Source organism: Pituophis catenifer, unplaced genomic scaffold (assembly GCF_029215685.1).
Source record: "Pituophis catenifer annectens isolate HBS135680 unplaced genomic scaffold, rPitCat1.0.hap2 SCAF_4, whole genome shotgun sequence".
NCBI classification, from domain to species: Eukaryota; Metazoa; Chordata; class Lepidosauria; order Squamata; family Colubridae; genus Pituophis; species Pituophis catenifer.
The window spans coordinates 129537794-129551910 of record NW_027256884.1 but is presented as its reverse complement, the minus strand read 5'-3'; the positions used below and the strand labels follow the sequence as shown (position 1 = coordinate 129551910).

Genomic DNA, 14117 nt, shown 5'->3' with positions numbered 1-14117 from the left:
TAGAGAAAAATGCAGAATAGAATAGAATAGAGAAAAAATGCAGAATAGAATAGAATAGAGAAAAAATGCAGAATAGAATAGAATAGAGAATAGAATAGAGAAAAAATGCAGAATAGAATAGAGAAAAATGCAGAATAGAATAGAATAGAGAAAAAATGCAGAATAGAATAGAATAGAGAAAAATGCAGAATAGAATAGAATAGAATAGAGAAAAATGCAGAATAGAATAGAATAGAGAAAAAATGCAGAATAGAATAGAATAGAGAAAAAATGCAGAATAGAATAGAATAGAGAATAGAATAGAGAAAAAATGCAGAATAGAATAGAGAAAAATGCAGAATAGAATAGAATAGAGAAAAAATGCAGAATAGAATAGAATAGAGAAAAATGCAGAATAGAATAGAATAGAATAGAGAAAAAATGCAGAATAGAATAGAATAGAGAAAAATGCAGAATAGAATAGAATAGAATAGAGAAAAAATGCAGAATAGAATAGAATAGAATAGAGAAAAAATGCAGAATAGAATAGAGAATAGAATAGAGAAAAATGCAGAACAGAACAGAACAGAACTCTTTATTGGCCGAGTGTGATTGGACACACAAGGAATTTGTCTTGGTGTTTCCCTGTTGACTTTGCAGAAGGTTGCAAAAGGGGAATCACGTGACAACCCCCCCCCCCCGGACACTGCGACCGTCATAAATATGAGTCAGTTGCTAAGAACCTGAATTTTGATCGTGTGGCCACGGGGATGCTGCAAATGTAAAAACCATTTGTTAAGTCACATTTTTCGGTGTCGTCGAAACTTTGGACAGTCGCTAAATGAACTATATTATAAGTCGAGGGCTACTTGTGCCAATTTCCAGCAAAACCGTCGTAAACCGTAGTCACTTGACTCTCGGACACCACGAAGGGACGTAGCACAGCCGTGTTGTCGAAGATCCATTGTGCAGTCACATGAACTACAGATCCTGGTTTTAAGTAGCCCCAGAGTAGATCCCTTGTTAACGTCAATCGGTTGCTAAGTGACCGGTCGTAAGCCAAGGACTATCTGTTTGACCCACTCCTCAAAATTAAGTGAGAAAGCCTTGTGGATATTCCCCCCCCCCCAAATCAGGGGTGAAATCCAGCAGGTTCCGACAGGTTCTGGAGAACCGGTAGCGGAAATTTTGAGCAGTTCTGAGAACCGGCAAATGCCACCTCTGGCTGGCCCCCGAGTGGGGTGGGAATGGGAATTTTGCAGTATCCTTCCCCTGGAGTGGGATGGGAATGGGGATTTTTTAGTATCCTTCCCCTGGAGTGGGGTGGGAATGGGGATTTTGCATTATCCTTCTCCCTGGAGTGGGGAGGGAATGGAGATTTTGCACTATCCTTCCCCTGGAGTGGGGAGGGAATGGAGATTTTGCAGGATCCTTCCCCCTGGAGTGGGGAGGGAATGGGGATTTTGCATTATCCTTCTCCCTGGAGTGGGGAGGGAATGGAGATTTTGCAGTATCCTTCCCCTAGTGGGGAGGGAATGGAGATTTTGCAGTATCCTTCTCCTGGAGTGGGGAGGGAATGGGGATTTTGCAGTATCCTTCCCCTGGAGTGGGGAAAGAATGGGGATTTTGCAGTATCCTTCCCCTGGAGTGGGGAGGGAATGGGGATTTTGCACTATCCTTCCCCTGGAATGGGGAGGGATTGGGGATTTTGCACTATCCTTCCCCCTGGAATGGGATGGGAATGGGGATTTTGCAATATCCTTCCGCTGCCATGCCCCCCCCAAGCCACGCCCTCAGAAACCGGTAGTAAAACAAAAATGTGGATTTCTCTACTGGACCAGAGTTCTGTTCCCATTTCCACCTAGTTGTGGGAATTTTATCACTGGAGGCTTTCAAGAAGAGATTAGACTGCCATTTGTCAGGAACGGTGTACGGCAGTGTCGGCCAACCTTTTCCGCACCGAGTGCCGAAATGGGGAGCACGCGTGCCAGGCGGCGGCTCTTCCGGTTTCCGGCACACGCATGTGCCCCGGCCAGTTGCTCTTCTTGTGCGCATGCGTGCCAAGAAGACCAGGTGTGTATGCGGGCACCGGAAACCGGAATATCCTCTTCCCGGCAAGCGCAGCTGCTCTTCCGGTTTCCAGTGCTCTAGCGTGCGTGAAGACCAGCGGAACCCGGAATAGCAACAGGCAACAGCTCGCGTGCCCGGAGAGATGGCTCTGCGTGCCACTTCCATCACATGTGCCATAAGTTCCCCATCACAGGTGTAGGGTCTCCTGCTAGGGCCGGGGGTTGGACTAGATGACCTGCAGGGTCCCTTCCATCTCTGTTAATCTATCATCTCAAAAGCCAGGGGATTTTGCTTACTCGGGCAAAACGTTTGTCCATCAGGAAGCATAAACACCTTCTATGGTTGACGGGTAAGTCCGACAAAAGCTATTCAAAATGTGGGTTTTACACCAAGCTTGTTTTCGCTCCTTTGATGACAAGTTGGCTGGAGGAAATGTGCCCCCCCCCGACGGGCATTTTGAGGGATGCCTAGACAGACAAACCTGTTTGTTGCAAAAAAAAAAACACACAACCCACTTGGCGCTTCGCCAGCAGGCTGGCATTATTAGCGCAATAACCTCCATCTGTTTTGTCGTTGAGTGCAAAGCCAGAGATGTGCAAAGAAAAATCAAATCTTTAAATTGATTTCTTAGCTCTCCTGGATTTGTAAACTCCTCCCTGCTGCGTTTAATGGCTGTTATATATAAGTTAGTCCTCGGCTTACGACGGCAGTTGAGCCCTACCTTTCCACCGCGAAGCCAAACCGTCGTTAAGGGAGCTTAGGACCTTCCTTGCCGCAGGTGTTAAGGGAATCCGGCTTCCCCATTGACTTGGCTTTTCAGAAGATCGCAAAGGGGGATCACGTGACCCCGGAAGACTGCAACCGTCGTAAGTTCATGCCAGTTGCCAAGCCTCTGAATTTTGATCACGTGACGATGGGGATGCTGCAATGGTTGTGTGTGAAAACGGTCGTAACTTGTATTTTCAGTGCCGTTGTAATTTCAGTCACTAACAAATGGTTGTATATCGTCTCTATCCATCCATCCCTTTCTCTGTCTTAACTAGCTCTATCATCTATCTATCTATCTACCTACCTGCCTCTCTATCCATCCATCCATCCATCCATCTACCCACCTACCTACCCATCCCTTTCTCTTAACTAGCTCTATCATCCATCCATCCATCCATCCATCTCTACCTACCTACCTACCTACCTACCTACCTACCTACCCTTCTCTCTTTAGCTCTATCATTTGTCTATCACCCATCCATCCCTTTCTAACTAGATCGATCTATCTATTTATATCTATCTATCATCTACCTATTCTATCCATCCATCCATCTACCCACATACCTACCCATCCCTTTCTCTTAACTAGCTCTATCATCTATCTACCTATCATCTACCTACCTACCTATCCCTTTCTCTCTTTAGCTCTATCATCTGTCTATCACCCATCCATCCCTTTCTAACTAGCCTTATCTACCTACCTACCTACCCATCCATCCTTCTCTTTAGCTCTATCATCTGTCTGTCTATCTCCCATCCATCCATCCCTTTCCAACTAGATCTATATCTATCATCTATCCATCCATCCATCATCCATATCTATCTATAACTATCTCTATCATCCATATCTATCATCTATCATCCATATCTATCTTATCTCTATCATCCATATCTATCTTATCTATCATCCATCTATATTATCTATCATCTATATCTATCTATAACTATCTCTATCATCCATCTCTATCATCTATCATCCATCTCTCTTCTATCATCCATCTTATCTATCTATCTCTATCATCCATCTATATTATCTATCTATCATCTATCTATTCTATCCATCCATCTACCCACCTACCTACCCATACCTCTTAACTAGCTCTATCACGTCTATCTACCTATTTATCTATCATCTACCTACCTATCCCTTTCTCTCTTTAGCTCTATCATCTGTCTATCTATCACCCATCCACCCCTTTCTAAGTAGCCCTATCTACCTACCTACCTACCCATCCATCCTTCTCTTTAGCTCTATCATCTGTCTATCACCCATCCATCCATCCCTTTCTAACTATATCGATATATCTCTATCTATCTATCTATCTATCTATCTATCTATCTATCTATCTATCTATCTATCTATCTATCTATCTATCTCTAGATTTATGGCCACAGCAGTTGTATCCCAAATGTAATGTCTGTGTTTGTGTGTGTATACACCTGAGGTTAATCCTGAACAAACTTAGCATGTTTGCAAACGCCCTGTTCAAACATGTTGTGTAAACACGGCATTAATTATAACTTTGAGAAGTGCCACAGAACCTTTTCTTGTTTTGATTGCAAGGGACTAGCCAGCTCCCTCTCTGAAAAATACTTTTTATAGACATTTTTGTCTGGGTTTTTGCTTGCCTTTCTTGTTTACAACTCATACTAAAGTGATTTAGAAACAGATTAAGAACCCATTAAAAGTCCAATGGTGGCCACCTCACTGTCCCAAAATACGAAGCAATACTTTTTATGGACTGATCTATAAATAGACACATTAGGACAGAAGGGTAGAAGAGAATAACAGAGTTGGAAACCTTGGAGGTCTCTGAGCCCCTTACTCAGGCAGGAAATTGTATACCCTTTCAGACTAATCTCTTCTTAAAAACTTCCAGTGTTGGAGCGCCCACAGCTTCTGGAAGGAAGCCAATCAGATGAACTGAATTGGAAGGGACCCTAGAGGTCTTCTAGTCCAACCTCCTGCCTGAGCAGGAGACCTTACACCATTTCTGACAGATGGCAGTCCAGTCTCTTCTTGAAAGCCTCCAGGGATGAAGCTCCCACAACTTCCAAAGGAAACTTCTGTTCCATGGGTTGATTGTTCTCACTGTCTGAAAATTCCTCCTTATTTCCAGGTTGAATCTCTCCTGGATCAGTTTCCATCCATTATTCCTTGTCTGGCCTTCGGGTGCTTTGGAAAATAGCTCGACCCCCTTCCTCCTCTCTGTGGCAGCCCCTCAAATATTGGAAGATGCTCTCCTGTCTCCCCTGGTCCTTCTCTTCACTAGACCAGCCATGCCCAGTTCCTGCAACCGTTCATCCTATGTTTTAGCCTTCATCATCCTGGTTGCTCTTCTCTGCACTTTTTCTAGAGTCTCAACAACTTTTTTTTATAGTGTGGTGACCAAAACTGGATGCAATACTCTAGGTGTGGCCTTACTAAGGCTTTACAGAGTGGTATTAGTGCCTCCCTTGATCTTGATTATATCCCTCTGTTAATGCAATTTAGGATTGCATTGGCTTTTTTGGCTGCCGCTGCACACGGCTGGCTCATATTTAATTGGAGCTGAGATTCATGTGACAGGTGATCTACCTGTTCCCCCCCACCGAAGTCAAAGAATAGGACCCCAAAGCCAGATTCTGACAACAGTGACTTTTTAATAACCGAGAACCCACAGTGATGAACAGGAAAAATAAAACCCAACCAAATCCATCATCATCATCATCATCATCATCATCATCATATCACACTTTGCTAAAACCAGTAATGTTTCGGCAAGAAATCTGACACTCTCACACTTTCACACTTAACGCTGAACCGTTATTATAACTTAAAAACTGTGACCGAGAACCCTCACTTGTGCTCCTGAAAGATATATAAAAATATGCCATTAAATTCGCCTTGACCATCCCAAAAATACAATAAACAACAACGAAAAAAAAGACTCGGGGGGAATATTTACAGAGGAAGTGAGATATATACCAAATATTTACAAGACGTCAGAAGCCGAAGGGGTCCATCGAACCCACCAAGGGGGTTCAAAAAAAATGATGCTGTGGGAGAAAAGCAAGATGCATTTGCCAATGACGGTTGGGGGGGTCTGCACCAACCTGGATATCACGTCTGTTGGCGCTACAAGATCAGGACTAGGGCAATCTTTCAACGCTCTGCAGGTTGGAGTGATTTAATTCCTGCCAATTTATTCTGGATGACTATCTAACCCAGAGGTCTTCAAACTTGGCAGCTTTAAGACTTGTGGACTTCAACTCCCAAATTGTGGGAGTTGAAGTCCACAAGTCTTAAAGCTGCCAAGTTTGAGGACCCCTGATCTAACCATTCCTGTTTTGGTCTAAGCTGGGATTTTATTTCTTGGGTGTTGCACATCTGTCTGGAAATCGTCACAACCGGCAGCCGTGTGCAAGGGACGAGTTACGGAGAGACCCTTCTGAGCATGTACAGAGAGTTATTATTTTTGTCTCTCTCGCCAAAGCTGAGCCCAAAAATGTCCTATGGGGAAAAATCTAAGGAGAGAGGTTTTCATGGTTGGTGATGGGAGTTATCGTGGGAAGAAGGGCCTCAAAAGTTTCTTTTTAAGGTGTAAAGTATAACATCTGTTTGCTTTTGGGTGTGGGGAGCAACGTAAATTTGGAGGAGAGGACAAAGCGTTGGTGGCAAAGGTTGATGAAGGGTAGAGAGATATCCATCCAGGAGTATAACAAGAGTAAAAATTAATAAAATCACTTTAGAACGAGTTTGAAGAAAATGGCTGTTTCCTACACCAATGGCTTCTGTGTTTCTCGTTTGGCCACTGGAAGATGGGTGGACTTCAACTCCCAGAATTCCCCAGCCTGCAGGCTGGGGAATCTGGGAGTTGAAGTCCACCCATCTTCCAGTGGCCAAGCTTGAAAATCGCTAGCAAGTTCATTAATGAAAATTATAGTGATTCCTTTTTTTTTTGGTCCCCAAACAGAATTCCTGATGCTTATTTTCTTGAAACTCTGAGCCCCAGTAAAATTTTCTACAGGTACTCTTCAACTTACAACCACAATTGAGCCCAACATTTCCGTTGCTAAGTGAGTTTTGCCCTTTGTTACAACTTTTCTTGCCACGGTTGTTAAGTGAATCTGACTTCCCCATAGACTTTTTGTCAGAAGGGTTGCAAACGGGGATCACATCACCCCAGGATACGGCAACTGTCATAAGTGTGAAGCAGTTTCCAAGTGGCTGAATTCTGACCATGGGAAAGCTTTAAGGGTCGTTAAGTGTGAAAAACAGTCATGTCCCTTTTTTCAGTGCTCTTGTAACTTTAAACAATCGCTAAATGAATTGTTGTAACTCGAGGACTACCTGTATTAAGTTGTTGGAATAGATGACCTCTAAGAACCCTTTCACCTTATAAATTCAGGGATTCTAATCCTGCGTGAAAGCTCAGCTGAAGACTTATAGAATCATAGAGTTAGAATTTAGCGTAGAGATCAATTCTTCACTGTGGCACTGGCAGGGGAATTCTGGGAGTTGAAGTCCACCCATCTTCCAGCGCCGAAGTGGAGAAATTATGGATTTCCAAGGGAATTCTGGGAGTTGAAATCCACATTTCTTAAAATGGCCAAAGTGGAGAAATTATGAATTTCCATGGGAATTCTAGGAATTGAAATCCACATCTCTTCCAGTGCCAAAGTGGAGAAATTAGGGAATTCTGGGAGTTGAAGTCCACATTTCTTAAAATTCTTAAAAATTATGAATTTCCAGGGAGTTGAAATCCACCCATCTTCCAGCACCAAAGTGGAGAAATTACGAATTTTCAGGGGAATTCTGGGAGTTGAAGTCTACACGTCTTCACGTTACCGTGGAAAAATTACCAAATTCCAGTGGAAATCTCTAAGTCGAAAGCCCACACATCTTCAAGTGGCCAACATGGAGAACTTATGAACTTCCAGAGAGTTAGGAAGTCCCTTTTCAGCCAAGAATTCAGCCATTCAGTCTTTTTAAAGGATTCTCCACGCTTACCAAACTGTAGACAAAAACAAAAAATCCAGGGCCACGAAAAACAAAATCCCTAAATTGGTTCAAATGCTACCTAAATACAGGTGATACAAGGTCTCCTCTCACATGTTATAATTTCCCTGTTTCCACCCTGGGAGACAATTATAATTTGGAGACCGTTTTGGATCGCCTCCAAGGACGGCTTGAGGGAAGAGAGGCCAGGTGAGATAGCGTTCTAAAAAAAGAATTGAAAATAATGGTGAAGTCTAGATAGTCAGGATAGGTCCACAATCATTACCTTCAGCAGGCTAGAGTGATTTGGGGTTAATACAGGTAGTCCTCGATTTACAACCTCAACCGAGTCCCAAATTTCTCTTGTTAAATGAGTTTTGCCCCATTTCACCACCTTTCTAACCACAGTTAAATCACTGCAGTCGTTAAGTGAGGGACACGGTTGTTAAGTGAGTCAGGCTTCCCCATGGACTTGTCAGGTTGCAAAACGGGATCGCACGACCCCGGGACATTGCTCCCGTCATAAAGATGAATCGGTTGCCAAGGTGTCTGAATTATGATTGTGTGACCACCGGGGTTGCCGCAACGGTCGTGCGAAAAATCATAAGTCACTTTCTTTGGTGCCGTTGTTGTTACTTGGAACGGTCGCTAAATGAACTGTTGTAAGTTGATGTCCAAATTTTATTTGGGCAGGGGGTGACAGCGAGGGAGAAAAATGATGTATAATATGTCGGAGCATCAAAACAGTTGAGATGGTGGTAGCCAGCTTGACTTTTGGTCCCCCTTCGCTGGACGTGTCCATCTTGGGAGAAGCGATGGCTGAAAGCTGATGAGGTTGGATGGTTTCGTAAGACTTTGGCCCTAAGAGAAATGGAGACGGATGAAGAAGCCCACACGTATCTCGGAAGGTTTGTAAGGAGGCCTCCTGCAGATGTTCAGGAGAACAAAGGCTAGATATTAAGAGGCTTGGAAGGACCTTCTGTGAGAGCTTTTACATGAAATCAGAGTTTCGGGAAAGCCCCAAAAATTGGCACAGGAAGGTCCCTTTGATGTGGCTAACACAACAAAATGGAGTCCCCAGTGCTTGAAGGAGACTTCAAGCTTACAACCATCTGATTTTTGCTCTTCAAAAAGCCAAGTTAAGAGGGTAGACAATTCCCCGTCGGCTGGGGGATTCTGGGAGTTGAAATCCATCCAAGCTTCATGTTGCCGAGACTGACAAAAACCGCTCTAGAAAAACAAAAGCCTCTGAGCATAATTTCTGGTGACTATTTTGGCACCTCCACGATCCTTTCACAGCCGCAAAAGAGAATGCATGCCACTTCTGTTTCCCAGGATGGTTTTTTCCTCCTCCCTAACTGTTTTCTGCCTGGGATTTCCTGGTGGCCTCCTTTCCAAGTAATAATAAGCCAAGTGCTGGCTTTTCAAGCTCAGCCGAGGAAGCGATGCTTTTATGGTCAGACTTAGGAGGGTTACCAAGCCCCACTCCCATCCTAATATTATCTTGAAATGGACCGTATTGTAACGAAACAAATCTTGAAGTCACAACAAAATCTAGGTGAAATCCGCTTGAACTAAAAGTTAAAGCCCAATGTTTAGGGGCATGTTTTGTATCACGGATTCAGCAATAACTGAAGAGGTGCAGAAGTCCTGCGAAGAACAAGCTATGGTCTCATTTCAAAACCAACCGGATAAAATTCACATTTTAAGTTTCGTTCCAAAGTGTTGACTTTGGGTGAATTAGGAAGCTCAGTCGTCCAGACTGTGATTTTAAGTGCTCGGATTTCGAAGAGGGGTAAGAAAATCTGTAGCGTGGGATTTATTATTTAGATTGGAAGCAAGTGCACAATTTGAGGGCCCAAATTACTTCTCTGTGGATACGTTTCAAATCCTTAAAATTGCTACCAGTAGAAGGGAATGTCTGTAGCTCTGTGGGGCCCTTGGTTGCTCTCTGAGTTTGGTGATTTTCTTGAAGACGTTTCAAGACCCAGGTAGGTAACATCATCAATGCTAGAAGGGAGGGAGGTTTGTGGAGGAAAAGAGGAGGAGGAGGAGAACTGTGGGGTCTTTAGTGCTCTCTGAGATTGGTCGTTTTCTTGGGTCATGTTTCATGACCCAACTAAGAAACATCACTGGTGATAGAAGACTTCGGGGTATCTTCTCCCCACTCCCTTCTAGCACTGATGATGTTACCTCGTTGGGTCGTGAAACGTCTGCAAGAAAGCAACGCAGCTCAGAGAACACCCTTAAGACTGGCTTAAGTTATTGGTCTCCAAGTTGCTCGGCTTCTACTGATAATTATATCCTAACAGACTGTCTACTAAGTAAAAAGTTATGCCTTTGGGGCATTAGGAATCTGCCTTTTCTCACATTCTCTAAAGCAGTGTTTCTCAACCTTGGAAGCTTGAAGATGGGTGGACTTCAACTCCCAGAATCCCCCAGCCAGCGCTGCTGGCTGGGGGATTCTGGGAGTTGAAGTCCACCCATCTTCAAGCTTCCAAGGTTGAGAAACACTGCTCTAAAGAGATGTAGGCTGCAAAACACGACCAGATTTGGGACAATTTATATATGGGTCAGTCCGCATTGGATGGATGAAGTTCTCATCCGGGAATACATGGCCGAAGGAAGGCCAGATCGAGACTAAAATTCTCCCCTACAAATTCTCATTAATGCTCCAATAATCTTATATTTCTGTTCCTTTCCAATTTCTTTCCTAGCCACCTCCAACGGCCACACAGAGCGGCTGATGCGCAGACCCTCAATTTCATTTTAGGCGTAATTGTTGCTTCGTTTGCAGTCTTGCTTCTCTCCCGATTTTCTGGGGCAGCAAACACAACATTTCTTTGGGGAGGGGGTGTTATGATTTCTTTCTTTTTTTGGGGGGTGGGGAAGCCCTCCTTGATGTTCCTAAAAAAAAAAGCCACCTGCAAATTAAGTGCTGCTAAGCTCTCCGTGCCTCTTCGTTCCCTTCTGCAAACAGTGAAGAGCTGGCATTAAAAAAAAACAAAAACACACACACAGAGACAAAATATAAATACTGTACAAGGTACCAGGTTGGGGTGGGGTGGGGGCCTGTAAACCTCTCATCCTCGCCCCCCCCCTTCTTCTCCGGGATGCCGCGGTGAGGAAGCCCCAAGGAAAATGCAATGGTGAGGATTTGGATGGTCTGCTCTGGATTGCAACTCTGCTACTTGGATCGGTTCTTCTCAACTCAGGCAAATTTTAAAGACGGGTGGACTTCAACTCCCAGAATTCCCCAGCCAGGTGTGTTTGTGTGTGTGGGGAGTTGAATCCAGAAGTTGTGGGTGCCCCAACACTGGAGCTTTTTAAGACGAGATTGGATAACTATTTGTGCCTGAAATGGTACAGGCAGTCCTCGACGTACGACCACAAGGGAGCCCGAAGTTTCGGTTGTTAAGTGAGGTTTGCTCCATTTTATGACTTTTTTTTTTGCTTCAGTTGTTAAGTGAGTCACTGCAATTGTTAGAATAGAATATGCGTTGGAAGGGACCTTGGAGGTCTTCTAGTCTAACCCCCTGCCCAGGCAGGAAACCCTACACCACTTCAGACAAAGGGTTATCCAACATCTTCCTAAAAATTTCCAGTGTTGGAGCATTCGCAACTTCTGTTAAGTGAATCTGGTTTTCCCCGTGGACTGTGCTCATCAGAAGGTCGCAAAACACGTAACTCAGGGAAAACAGTAACGGTCATAAAATGAACCAATTGCCAAGCGTCTGAATTTTGATCGTGTGATTATGGGGAATGCCGCGAAGGTCATAACTGTGAAAAACGGTCATCAGTCGCTTTTTTTCAGTGACGCTGTAACTTTGAACCGTCACTAAATGAACTGTGGCTGGACTAGAAGACCTCCAAGGACCCTTCCAACTCTTGTTATTCTTTTATTCTGATTTCCGCTCCCAGAATTCCCCAGGTGGCCAGGGAATTCTGGGAGTTGAAGTCCACCCGTTTGAAAATTGCCCAGGATGAGAAACACTGTTTGAAACCCTTGTTAACTGTTTCCCCTACAATTTCTTTGTTCCAACCAGCCTTTTATAAACAACCATACGCACACAGACACACACACACACACAGACACTTCAGCTACTCTGGAATGACTCCATTACAACAGGCCGCAACCTCCTGTACACACCAAGGACATTTTCCGTTATCATGATTCGGACCATCTTCCGACGAGACGAGGAAACAGCCGTTAAGCATCCTCAGCCCCCTACGCAGTTTCTATCCTCAGCCCCAAACAACTCCTCTTTGCTCCGATCAACAATAAATAAAAGATTATTTATACATACACTTGAAAAAAATAAGACACATGCGCACCCACGTGCAAGCGAAAAAGAAAACCCCTAGAGTTATCGGTACCCTGGCGGCCGAGGAAAAGGAATCCCCCGGGAGCGTTAAAACGGTGAAACGGAGTGAATTGGAAGGTAACCGGGCGTGCGAAGTGTCGGGAGGTGAAGAGTGGATTTGGGGGGTTTTGAACCTCCTTTTTTGAAAAGCCATGTGGGCGAATCGAACTCTGGATGGAGCATTAGATTTCTGGATGTTTTCTAGATCTCCTGAGATCGCTTCGAAGACCTTCATCGGCACAAGATCCAACCCCTCGGTGGGTTGAGCCGGGGACAATCTCACCAAATCGTTTCCACCAAGCGGACTATCCTTTTCTTAAACGGGGCTGAAGGTCCATCTTTGCCCTCTCTGGGCCTTCCCACGGGGCCTCTGCGTAACGGCGTGGCCCGTCAGGCCCTCCTGCAGCCTCTCGTACGCACGTGTGCACGCGCCTCCCCGTTACACTTAAGAGACAGCGGTAAGCGCGAGGCGTGCAATATGGATGTGCGTTCTACAAGGGGGTCGGTCGGCGGGGATCGGCAACAATTCTCCTCAAGGCACGGCTCCCTCCGGATAGCAATCGCACGTACGAGACAGTCAAGAGGATGACGTACAGCTAAGGAGTACCCGTTCAGGTGTGAACGGCGAGGACGGGAGTTTGGATCTCTCTCTTTCTCGCTCTCTGCCCCGGCCCACCCCAACTGGGGGGTGGGGGAGGGCCCGTTCTGACCCACATCAGACTCTCCAGAGAAGGAGGTGGTTTGTGCTGTCGTCCCGGCCCACGGTCTCACTGCTGTTGGTGAGTCTGAAGTCCTCATAGCCGTCACCACCGCTGACCACGAGCATTTTGGATTTGGACGACCGGTGTCTCGTTGAATCCCGTTTGTCCGATTCACTGGATTTGTCTATACCTGTACGGGCAGGTGGGCGAGAGAGGGAGCCGATCAAGACACAATTCTGCATGAAGCAACATAAATCTATCAAAAGTAAAACCAAATGCACTGTTTGGGTAGTCTTTGCCTTACGACCATTCATTTAGTGACCGTTCAAAGTTACAACGGCACTGAAAAACATGACTTAGGACCGGTTTTCACACTTGCGACCATAGAAGCAAGATCGAAATTCAGATGCTTGGCAACGGTCATATTTATGACCGTTGCCGTGTCCCAAGGATATGTGATCCCCTTTTGCGACCTTCCGACAAGCTAAGTCAGTGAGGAAGACAGATTCACTTAACAGCTGTGTTACTAAGAATTGCAGTGATTCATTTAACAACTTGGCAAGGTCATAAAATGGGGCAAAACTCACTTAACAACTGTCTGGCTTAGCCATGGAAATTTGGGGCTCAATTGTGGAGTTTGCTAATTATGAATATTCATGCTTACAGCATCTATCACCAATTGAAAATTCCGGCCGGCTCACCTGGTTCTCCTGGCAGGGGAAAAAGGACGTTAAAACCTTCGGGCAGCTCGACGGACGTTAGGAATCGGACGTGACCGGTGTGGCCTTGGGAAAGTCCCACCGGGAGAAGCGGGGTCTTTAGAACAGCCGGGTTGCCTGTGATGGGAAGGGTCAGCACGACCCCTGCGCTGGTGCCGATCCAGAGGAGATCTTTGCAAGCCAAGAGGGAAGTGATCCGCAAACAAGCCGCCTTGTGTTGTCGGATGATGGCGTCTGATCCTACAACCGGGGAGAGCAAGAAGTGAATATTAAAAGTCTTTGGGTTAATTTTTCAGGAGAGCCTTCAAAATCAAACCCAGGAATGATGGTTTGTCTGGCCTTGGTTTCTCTTTCCCTCTGGAAATCAAGCTGGTGGCCATAACCACAACGACTTGAATCCAGCGCCTGTTGTGGTCCGCCAGCAGCCTGCGGAGCTGGCAGTGGAGTCGGACAGCGATGAGGCTGAGGAAGAACAGGGGCCAATCCTGGAGACTGGGGAAGGCCCGGATGAGGGCTCTGCGTCAGAGGCAGAGAT

The 14117-nt window shown here is 45.3% G+C and overlaps 1 protein-coding gene across 1 annotated transcript in view; it reads right to left on the bottom strand.

The window, feature by feature from the left end:
* Positions 1-11738: 11738 nt before the first annotated feature.
* The window catches only part of ARHGEF17 (Rho guanine nucleotide exchange factor 17), a 130183-nt gene continuing 127804 nt past the window's right edge, over positions 11739-14117 (bottom strand). Inside the window, exons 20-21 of the mRNA XM_070944104.1 lie at positions 13565-13822; positions 11739-13053 (exon numbers count right to left, since the gene is read on the bottom strand). Of these exons, the coding sequence (XP_070800205.1) occupies positions 12878-13053; positions 13565-13822 (434 nt within the window). The 3' untranslated portion in view covers positions 11739-12877. The remainder of the gene's footprint in view (positions 13054-13564; positions 13823-14117) is intronic.